Here is an 11,287-nt window from a genome sequence, read left to right as displayed (position 1 = left end):
ACACACACACACACACACACACACACACTTAAAATAATTCTAGAGAGGCAGTATGTGAGTGGATGGGTGAAAAGAACTCAAAGTCAAATCAACAAGAATTTAGTAAGCACCTATTTTGTGCCAGGCATTGTGCTAAATACTGAGCTGTGAAGAAAGGTAAAAATCAATCAGTTCTTGCCCTTGAGGAGTTTACAGTCCAATACTGAAGACAACTCTGTACAAACAATATCCACGTAGAAAAAATGCGATGTAATCTCAGAGGGAAGGCACTAATGCATTAAGGGGGATTGGAAAAGGCTTCTTGTAGATGTGATTTTAACTGGGACAGAGATGAAGAGGGAGAGTATTTTATTATGATGTGGCAGTGTCAGGGAGATGGAATGTCATGTGCAAGGGAAAAGCAAGAAAGGCTGGGTCATGAGATTTCAGAGTATGTGGAGCACAGCAAGGTGGGGTCAGGGAAGTCCAGGAGACCGGGATTACAGGATCGCGGATACAGAACTAGACGGGGGTTTCAACAGCCATCTATCAACAGAATGAATGACAGGTCCTGCTTCATTTTTTGCCTTTTTATTTTCATCACCCAGCATAGGTCCTGATGCGTATTTGACGGCCCTGTCCTTGGGTCTGAAAGGCCAGGGGGAATGGCGTTGGTCCTTTTTCCCACTGTGGTGTTCACAATCCAAGTCCCAGCGAGGGAAGATCCTGGCCAAAATGGCCGCCCGGGGACTACAATTCCCATAGAAGACCTCGGCCCCGCCGATCTTCCCGACGGAATGGTCTTCTGGGAGATGGAGTCCCTCCCTCCCCTCCTCCCTTCCCGTCCCCTCCGACCCCGCGCCGAACTACAACTCCCGGCGTGCCCCGCGCCGGGAACCCGGAAGTGGAGGCAGGAGGGCGAGTGAGTGGAGTGAGTGGAGTGAGTGAGTAGGGGAACCCCTGGCGCGGAGCGACCTGCGGGCGCCCGGAGCGGGTAAGGCCGAGGGGGGGGGGACGGGAGGAGGCGGGCAGGGGCGGCCCCAGGCGGGCGCTGGAAGCGTCCCCGCGCGCAGACCGGGCCGGGGGGGCGGGGCACCTTGGGGGAGGGGAGACAGGTGGGAGGAAGGGGCCTCACTCCTGCCCCGCCCCCGCTCAGGGGTCCTGACCCTGGGGGGGGGACGGGGGGGGCCGCCTCCTCCTCTGGTCCTTCCACCACCCTCTCTGTTTGGCCCCTCTCCGGCCTCAGTTTCCCTGCCTGTGCAAGGGGGGGCGGGCGTCTTTGGCCTCAGTTTCCCCATCCGTAAGAAGAGGGGGCAGGTGTGTTTGTACGAAGTCAAAGCCTCTTCGCGAAGGCTCCAGAGATCATTGGACGCCCAGAAACCTCAGTTACCCCGAGGTCCCGGGGACCATCAGCACCCCATCCTTGGTCTGGGACCAGCCTGACCATCAGTATTATTCCCCCTTGCAGAGTCCCCAGGGAGTCCAGGGAACCCGGAGAGCCGGAGTGCCTGGAGGGCCCCCAGATGTCAGGGTGTCCGAGCTGGGAGATCAGGGCACTGGGGAGCCTGAATGGAGCTTAGAGATGTCTGAGCTGGGAGGGAATCTTAGAACAGGCAATGTTGGAGCCTGATTGACCTTAGAACTTGGAACATCAGGGCTGGGAGAGGCCACAAAACAGAGAATGTCAGAGTGGAGAGAGACCTTGGAACCGGCAATGTCAGAACAGGAAAGGATTTTAGAACCGGGAATATCTGAGATGGGAGGAACCTTAGAACATGGAATGTCAGATCTGGGAAGCATCTTAGACTGTCAACTTCTTCATTTTACAGTTGGGGAAACTGATACCCCCAAAAGGGGAAGGGCACAAGAGTGAGGTTGGGCAAAGGGAATTTTATTCCTAGACAAAGGACCAGAGATAGCCAGGCCTGACCCAGGTCGCTTATTTCTGCAATCAGAGCTGGGCCTTGTATCTGGGTATCAGCCTCTCAGCTTTCATGTCCCTAAGGAGCCCCATCAAGATGAGATCTGGGGACCAAGGAGAAAGGGGTTTTATGTCCTCGATCCAGTGAACGGGTGCCTAAGCATAAGGTGTAGTGAAGAGCCCTGAAGTGGGAGGCAACCCCCCTGCCCCCCAGCTCTGTACTCTGTCATCTGTTCTATGTGTGGGGGGCAGGGGGAGAGGTGCATAGATGGCCTTAGACAAATCCCTTGCTTTGACCCTGGTGCAATTCCATTGCCTCTGGACCTCACTTTTTTCATCTGTAAAATGGAGGCCTTGTAGCTGAGCTACACATTCTGAATGTTCTAGATTCTAAGTACTTTCTTATTCTAAGCTTCTCTCTTTGGCTCTAACTACCGTTAGAAGTTAAGGAAAAGAGAAGTGAATGAGAACTGGTCCCTGTCCTCAGGGAGCTCACAGTCTAAGGCTGTATAAGGCAGACAGTGAGTGCCAAGGATTTGCATTGGTGGTGTTCAGCAGCTCCTGGAAAAAGAGCTGGAAGTATTTCCTGAAGGACTTACCACTTGACCGGGAGGCCTTCAAGGCTCTGATAAGGACTGGGGAATGGGCCTGAGGCTGGAGAGAGAGGTTGAACCTTGGTTGTAAAAGCCTCGAATGCCAAACTCAGAAGTTAGCTTCATGCTGGCATATAGTAGGCACTTAAATGATTATTGCACTGAATGGATTTTGACCTTTTTCCTATGGGCTATGGAAGATAGTAACAACAACAACAGCTTGTCAATAAAATTTCATTGAAAATGTAAATAGCAAACAGCTCACATTTATCTAGCACTTTCAGGTTTCCAAAGTGTTTTACAGATATTATCTCATGTGAGACTCACCATTACTCTCTGAAGTGGCCGATATAATTGTGATGATGATGATGATGATGACGCCCATTTTACAGATGGGGAAACCGAGGCCCAGAGGTTAAGTGGCCTGTTTAGAGCACAGAGCCGGTGGGTGGTGTCTGTGGCAGGACCCAAACTCAGGTATTTCAGAGTCAATGTGATCCTAGCTTGGACCCCATACTGTAAGGAACAGGACATCACCAGCAGCTAGAGGAGGCAAGAGTGTCTTTCCCAAACTGAAGCGTGCTTTCCTCCCAGCTCCTGGGGGTGGCAGGAGAGGGTGGGTGTCTGAGGACAAAGATCCTAGCTGACATTTGTAGAGCACCCTAAGGTTCACAGTACGCTCCATGGCCTGGTCTCTGGCATTGGGACCCGATTTTAGAGTGGAGGTTAAGTCACTAAGTCTCACACTAGTAGGTGCCAGGGGTGAGATTTGAACTTGGGGCCCCCCTGGACTCTGCCCAGGCCGTGTGCGGTGGCAGTGGGGTGGGGGGTAGGGCCTTGTGACCCCAAGCACATCCCCTGCCCTCTAGAGCTGTCCGACGTGTTCTGGGCCCCTGCTGTGTGCTGGGCATTGCCCGGAGAGCCGGGGGCCAGGGTGGGGTTCGAGTCCGGCTCTAGAACCCACCCTCCACCCCCACTGGCCCTTTTCCCCTGCCAGGGAGTGAGACGCTGCCTCTGGGTCCTGGAGAAGATGGGGGCCCCCGATTTCCTGGGGGGCTGAGGGCAACTCCAGACTTCCCCCTCTAACTGTCCCCGCCGGGTTTCCACCCACTTCACTTTGCCTGTTTCAGTGCGGGCCTGGCGCTTTAAATCCTGCCCTGTCCACGGCGGGGGGAGGGGGGAAGGGATGGGGGTGGGGTGGAGGGAGTAGGGGAGTTCAGGGAACCTAGATAAGAAAGACCCGCGGAAGACGTAAGTCCTTCCCCCTCCCTCCGCACGGGAGAGTGCGGGCTTAGGAACTGGAGGACGCTCCCTGGCCAGCTGGCGCACACCTTCCCATCCCCCCACCATATCTCCAAGCCCCGCCCTTTCGCCGTTGTCCATCCATATATGGGCATGGCCCCGAACAGCGGCATCTCATTGGGCTGCGCCGTCATGCGCGAGTCTGTCAACAAAGGGGCGGGGGGGGCGGGGTGTGGTGGCGCGGGCTCCCGGGACGGCTCGACTCTCCACCCTTCCCTCCTTCCCCCCCTCCTTCTCGCCTTCCCTTCACTGGAAGGCTGGACTAGAGCCAGGGCGCCTGGAGAACGAGGAGGGGGCGTGGCTTGCTTCCACCAGCACTCCTGGCGCATGCGCTCTGACTTTCCACGCTCTGGGATTCCCTCTGAACCTTACCCAGGGTTAGGAGGGGGAGTGGACCAGGAGGCCCCCTGGGGGCCTTGGGGAGGGGTCTGCATTTGGAGTCGAGAGCCCTGATCCCTGCAGCTGTCTGGCTGTGTAACCTTGGGCGAGTCATTGCTTCTCTGGGCCTCAGTTTGCTCATCTATAAAATAAAGGATTGGTTGTAGAATGACTTTCTAGGGCTCTGCCAGCACTAAATGTATATCTGCCTGCAGTTGGAGAGGAGTCTGGGTGAAAAGACTATGGGGGGTTGTGTGGATTTATTTGGTGCCTGAATTTTGGGGTTGGGGGTTAGGGAAAGTGAAGGGGGTATGGTATGGGGCACACAGAGTAAATAGGGCCAGCAGGAAGTGGCATGACCCAAACCTCAGGGGGGTGCTATGCCCGTTTGGACAGGACAAGAGCCTGTGTGGAAGATCCTCCTGTGTAGAATGAGTTTGTACCCCATTATCTTATTGGGTCCCTCCCTTCTAGCTCTCAGAACCTTGACAAGTATTCCCTCTCCTTGCAGTTCCTTCTGGCCAGTGGGCTCTGGCATCCATAGCTGTGGGCAGTGCTGCAAATTCTTGCCCGGTGCAGTGAGCCAGACAGGGTTATAGAAGAGGAGGTGTGGGGTGGGAGCAGCCACAGGAACTGAGGAGACAAAGAGTCTATGCTGGAGTGGAAGGGACCCTGGAAGCAGGAGGGCCTTAAGGGTCCACTTGCTTAGATTTGGCTTCCCCTCTGGAGCCAGTGTTTTTCCCTCTGTAAAAGGGGGGGTTAAGATGTGCCCCAGGGCACCTTCCAGCTCTAGATCTCTGATCCTTGAGGCCTGGTGTGTTCTAATGATCCTCCTGGCACAGTCTATAGCATCTCCCCCAGAGTGCCCAGCCTCTTTCTGAAGATCTCCAGAGAGAGGGAAAGCATTTTGTCCCTTGTCAGACCATTTATCACATTTTGGGACGGCTCTCAAAGTTTTTCCTTCTGTCTGGCCTAAAGCTGCTGCTTTGCCTGAAAGTTCAGGCCCTCTTCTGAATATATTCATCCTTCCCTGAAGCTCCCAAACCTTCTTTTCTCCAGCTTACACATTCCCAGTTTCTTCAGTTGATGTGGCATGATCATTTGGTCAGCGCCCTAAATCGCTGTCGTATCTGGCCTCCCCACACAGCCCTTAGAAAGCCTATAGCATGAACCACTAGGTGAGCCCAAGCACAGATGTCCTAGGCCTGTTAATAAACGGGGACCCAAAGGAAGGAAAGGGACTTTCCTGAGGGAAGGGGCAAAGACAAGATAACCCCTCCCCCAAACTCCCAATGTCCTACAATTCCCCTTACACTGTGCTGCTACTTGTCCATCCCAGCTCAGGGGTTCCATGCTCTAAGGTTCTACATTGTGAGTTCTCCCAACTTTGAGACTATGAGTCAGTTTCTTAATTAAATGCCTGTGTCTGTCTTCCCTTCCTCAGGTGGCTCTGGGCGCCTTCATCTCCACCCGCCAGGTCTTCAGCATGTGGTGACTCTCGTCTGGCCCAACAGCCATGGACCCCAGCAGCCTCTCTCCAGTGCAGCTATGGTGCCCAAGGCCCTTTGGTACCTATTCTCAGAATCAGCCCCGCTCTGCCGCCCCCTCCACCCGCAAGCCCCCACCTCCCCCTGCCTGCCCTGAGCCCGGGAGTGGTAGCAGCATCGGCACTGGCGATGGGCTGGCCCGATCAGAGAACACGCCTCCAGCCCCTGCAGGCCCTGCAGCTCCCCTGCTTTCCACTGCCCCTGGTGAAGAGGGCCGGGTCCTGCTGGATACCTGGTACGTCATCAAGCCGGGCAACACCAAGGAGAAGGTGGCCTTTTTTGTGGCCCACCAGTGCGGTGGTGGTGCCAGCCGGGCCAGTGCGGGGAAGGTCAAGGGCCACTGGGGCAGTGACAGTTCGAAGGCCAAGCGGAGGCGCCGCTGCCTTGACTCTACCAAGCCCCGCCCCAGCCCCGGGAAGCCCCCTGATGTCGGGGGAGAGGAGGACCAGCAGCTGTCCGCTCCTGGCGAGACGGCTGCCGGTGCCCCCGAGGACGTGGACCTGCTCTCCGTGGCCGAGATGGTGGCCCTGGTGGAGCAGAGGGCTGCTCTGGCCCTGCAGAGCTATCCCCGCTCGGGGCCCCCAACTCCCGTTGTGTTCGTGTCAGCCGCCGAGCAGGGCGCCCAGGGCCCGGGTGGGGAGCGAAGGCCGGGCAGCGACTGCAGCCGCGTAGCCGAGGCCGTGGCCCACTTTGAGGCCCGGCGTGATGGGCCCCGCAAGGAGGAGATGCGCACAGGGGACGGGGGACGCGGTGGAGGGCCTGGCGAGGTGCGCATTGCCTTTCGAATCTCCAGCGGCAGGGAGCCCCGCTCTCCGGAAGGCAGCCAGCCGGGCGCCGGCTGCAGCAGCCGGCCAGGATGCACCTACGCTGGAGGGCCGGGCCCCAGCAGCCGGGCCCAGGACAAGATCACCTGTGACTTGTACCAGCTCATCAGCCCCTCCAGGGACGCCCTGCCCAGCAACGTGGACTTCCTGCTGGCCCGGGCAGAGGAGGCTGGCGATGGGGAGGCCGCAGGAGCTGCCCACCCCGAGGGGCCTCCGGAAAGAGCTGTGGGGGATAAGCCCCCGGCCCCGCCCCCGCCCCCCACGGGGGCCCGAGAGTGCGGGGGAGCTGGCGCCGCGGGCTTCCACGTGGACGTGGTGGTGACCGGTGTGGTGGATGAGTGTGTCTTCTTCGGCAAGGACGGTGCAAAGACCGTGAAGGAGGAGACGGTGTGCCTGACAGTCAGCCCCGAGGAGCCGCCGCCCCCGGGCCAGCTCTTCCTGCTGCCAGCCCGAGGGGAGCCCACGCCCGAGGCTCCGGCCGCCCCCGAGGCGCCAGCCACCCCCACACCGGAGGGCAGCGATCCTGAGGCGGCAGGCACGGCCTCCGATGCCTCCCTGTGCCGCCTCTACCACCACGTGTCCCACGACTTCCTGGAGATCCGCTTCAAGATCCAGCGCCTGCTGGAGCCCCGCCAGTACATGCTGCTGCTGCCGGACCACGTCCTGGTGAAGATCTTCGGCTACCTGCCCACCCGCGCCCTGGCCGCCCTCAAGTGCACGTGCCACTACTTCAAGTGCGTCATCGAGACGTTCGGCGTCCAGGCCACGGACTCCCGCTGGAGCCGCCACCCGCTGTACCGAGACGACCCCTGCAAGCAATGCCGCAAGTGCTACGAGAAGGGGGACGTGTCGCTGTGCCGCTGGCACCCCAAGCCCTACCACCACGACCTGCCCTACGGCCGCTCCTACTGGATGTGCTGCCGCCGGCCCGACAAGGACACGCCGGGCTGCCGGCTGGGCCTGCATGACAACAACTGGGTGCTCCCCTGCCACACGCTGGCGGCCTCCCGACCCGGCCGCGAGGACGCCAGGTGAAGGGGGGGGAGGGGGAGGGAGGGCCCGCCCCCCCCCCCCCCCCCCCCCCCCCCCCTGCTTGTCGGCCCACCCCACCTCGGAAGAAACAAACCGATTGGTAGCCAATCGAAGGGGAATGAGGAGCCTGCCAGACACCCCCCCCTTTGATCGGCTTTGTCACTTAAGCCCTGTGGACAGTCTCCTCTCCCTAAGGTGTTTTGGGGCCCGGGAATGGAGAAGGGCATCTCAGTAATATGTGGTCTTCATCTCAGCCCCCTCTACTCCTCTCCTCCTCTGATCTGGCCTCACCAGGTGGGGATGGTGCTGGGGTATGAGCCAGGGGCCCTGTCCCCTTTCAGTCTCTCCCCGCAAGGGCCCTGCCAGCAGAGAGTGGACTGAGGCATTGTCCACACCCCGACATTCCCATCTGTCCATCTCCTCCAGTCCTCACCGGCATTTCTCTTGAATCCCCAGGACCCCTTCCCCTAGGCTGCTCGGCACCTTCATTGACCCTCCTGTCCACTCTCCTGGACAGTCTCCAGACCTCTAATTCCTTCTCTCTACCCCCCTTCCCCATTCCCCCTTCATGTTTCTCTCCAGTCTCTGGAAGAGACATTAGCAGCATCTTCTCCCAAATCTGCCTCATCCATAATCTCCCCTGTCTCTTCCTTGGAGTAGAGAGAAGGGAAAACATTTCTTTTTTTAAAGATTTGAATCCATTTGCCTCTCATCCCACAATTTAAAGCAACCCCCAATCCCAAAGCTGTGAATCCTTTCTGAGAATGGTGGGAACCTGGCTTGGAATTTCTGGGTTTCCCACATCAACTCAGAGCAAACTCTGAGGGGCTCTGGTCCTGCCTTAGCAGAGCTGGGCTCATCTCCACTTGGCTCCCAGAAGAAAAACAGACTCCTGGGTTTCTTGGGGAAGCGGGGAATCCAATCTGGGACAGTCTAATTTTTTTTTTTTTGTTTATTTGTTTCGTGGTGGTTTTTTTTTTGTTTGTTTGTTTGTTTGTTTTTACATCTTTGTGGTTCTGAATGCTTCTCCTGTGTGGCAGTCTGGCCGGTTTGGGAATCGGCCCTTTCTATAAAGCAACTATTTATAAGTCTGGGCCTCAGCTGGCGTGTGTTCAGGGAATGGCAGCAGGAGCAGGGAGGTGTCCAGAGGCCCAGCTTGGGTTGGGAAGTTAATGACACGATAATCCACATTTTAACGAATAGGGTCTTAGAATTTAGAGCTACAAATCCTCGACTTCAAATGACATGTTCTTTCCATAAAGCTGTTATTATCACAGACTTTGAAAATCTCACAGTCATCTTCAGATGTGCCTTCCCCAGCACAGGGACCCAGTCTGATGGTTAATGCTGCAGTCTGAACTGAGAGAGAGACAGGTGGACAGACAGACAGACAGCAGAGGCTCAGAGAGGACAAGAACCTTGTTTCAGGTCACACAGGGTCTGTAATTAACAGAGCCAGAATTTAAAGCCAGGTCCTCCGATGGCAAACGTAGGGCTTTCCTTCCCTTTTACAATGGCCCCTGAGTTACCAAGGACATACCGTGCATCAGGGGACCTTCGGTAGTTCGTTCAGATGTGTGTGTACTGAGTGTGTGCTGGGGAAATAACCCCTGTGCTGGGCCCTGGAGGATATACAGTGTAGATAACACACCACATCTACCCTGGCACTCACAGGCTAGCCCAGAGAGAAGAGACACCAAACCTACGACTGTAATACATCAAAGGTGCATTAGAAAGGTGTAAACAGAGGGCAGCTAGGTGGCTTAGTGGATAGAGCACTGGGCCTGGAGACAGGAAGACTCACCTTCCTGAGTTAAAAATCTGACCTCGGACACTTACTAGCTGTGTGACCCTGGACAAGTCACTTCACCTTGTTTGCCTCAGTTTCCTCATCTGTAAAAATGAGCTGGAGGAGGAGATGGCAGACCACTCCAGTATCTCTGCCAAGAAGACCCCAAGTGGGGTCATGGAGAGTTGGACACAACTGAAAAACAACTGAATGAAACTGAGGGCTGTGTGCAGTCAGCAGATCATTGCTTCAGACATAGGAGAGACCTTGATCGGGCTTCTGGTCCAGTGGCCTTCACTTTAGAGATGAGGATCCCAAGGCTCAGGCCTGAGAAGTGACATTGGCATCCTGGCAGAGGCGAGGGCACTGGCCTGAAATTTGGGGTACGTGGGTTTGAATCTAGCCTATCCCACCTAACTCTCTTACATGCCCACGGGGGAGGGCATTGACTGTATACCCAAGTTTTCTTGTCTCTAGAATGAGGGGCTTGGATAGGATGACTTTGGAGTTACCTTTTTGTTTCCAATCCTGTGACTTGCCCAAGGTCATAGAGATAGATGATAAGGGTCAGGGCTGGAGCTGGAAGGAAGGTCTCTGACTGTTTTCACTGTCCTGTGCTGGTGCTCCCTAGGGGAAGAGTATTGCTAACTAGGGGAATCCAGGAAGACTGCAGCCAGAACCTGGAGCTTTTGATAACAACACACATTTATATAGCATTTAAAGGTTAAATGGACCTCATCTGACCCTCACAGCAACACACTGAACTAGGGCTTACAGCTGTCTAAGAAACAGGCTCCAGTTAACTCACTTGTCCATGGTCACATTGTTAACAAGTGTCAAAGACAGGATTGAGTTATTTGAAGAAGTCATAGGCAAGGGGCAGCTAGGTGGCACAGTAGATAGAGCTCTGGCCTTGGAGTCTGGAGGACATGAGTTCAAATCCAGTCTCCAACACATGACACTTATTAACTGTGACCCTGGGCAAGTCACTTAACCCCGGTTGCCTCACCAAAAAAAAGCAAAAAAAACAAACAGGCAGCGTGCATGGAGCTTCTCAGACACTTATTAGCTATGTGTGTCCCTAGGCAAGTCACTTAATTCTGTTTACCTCAGTTTCCTCATCTGCAAAATGAACTAGAGGAGAAAATGGCAAACCACTGCAGGACCTTTGCCAAGAAACATGAAGAGTAGGACATGCCTGAAAAATAATATTAACATCAACTTCTGGGTGGGGTGACTTCTAAGAGCCTCCCATGCTCAAACAACTGATGTTTAGGTTCTAAGAAAGTTTCAGATTCTGTACCCTGTGGATAAGACTGAGTAACTGCCCTCATCTTGATGATGTGAGATGTCAGTGCTGTGGCTAGATTTTCTAGCCGTACCTCTGTAAAAGATTTGAGGTTTTTATTAGCCTGTGTTCCCCATACCGCTCAGTCAACCAAACTCGAATTTACTAGGCACCTACTGTCCGCCAGCATTTTGGTAGACACTGGATATCCAAAGACATAAAATGGAAGCCTCTGCCTTTAAGAAGTGTATATACTGTAGGGGGAGACTGTGCCCGCATAAAACTAAACACAAAATGTTATAAATTAAAAATATAAGAGCTAAGTCAGTTAGAAATGTAATGTGTAATAACCAACATCTATGTAGTGTTTCAAGGTGTGCAAAGTGGTCCTCAGCAGAACCCCAAGAAGTAGGTGCTGCAATTGCCCACTTTGTTCCAAAGATGAAGCTGAAGCCAGAGAAGATGAAGGGACTTGCCAGATTCCACAGCTGCCCTCAGAAGCAGGATTCAAACTCCAGTCATCCTGAGCACAAATTCTGCCTATGTACAGACCACCCAGCTGCCTCAAAATCCAAAACTAAACAAATACAAAGTCACTTCAGGGGAAGCCGCTGGGGATGGGACATCAAGAAAG

At 55.1% G+C, this 11,287-nt stretch overlaps 1 protein-coding gene across 1 annotated transcript; it reads left to right on the top strand.

Annotated features, from left to right (window-relative positions):
• The first annotated feature begins 883 nt into the window (after positions 1 to 883).
• Positions 884 to 7,627, top strand: LOC114030925 (F-box only protein 46-like). The gene is made up of 2 exons (XM_027845872.1): positions 884 to 973; positions 5,618 to 7,627. The coding sequence occupies exon 2, from the start codon at positions 5,690 to 5,692 to the stop codon at positions 7,577 to 7,579; it is 1,890 nt and encodes a 629-aa protein (XP_027701673.1). The 5' UTR covers positions 884 to 973; positions 5,618 to 5,689; the 3' UTR covers positions 7,580 to 7,627.
• The last annotated feature ends 3,660 nt before the right edge of the window (positions 7,628 to 11,287 follow it).

The sequence above is a fragment of the Vombatus ursinus genome, unplaced genomic scaffold, assembly GCF_900497805.2.
Source record: "Vombatus ursinus unplaced genomic scaffold, bare-nosed wombat genome assembly UNPS02015030.1, whole genome shotgun sequence".
In the NCBI taxonomy this organism is placed as follows: domain Eukaryota; kingdom Metazoa; phylum Chordata; class Mammalia; order Diprotodontia; family Vombatidae; genus Vombatus; species Vombatus ursinus.
The sequence above is the reverse complement of the archived record's forward strand: the minus strand, read 5'-3'. Positions and strand labels throughout refer to the sequence as shown.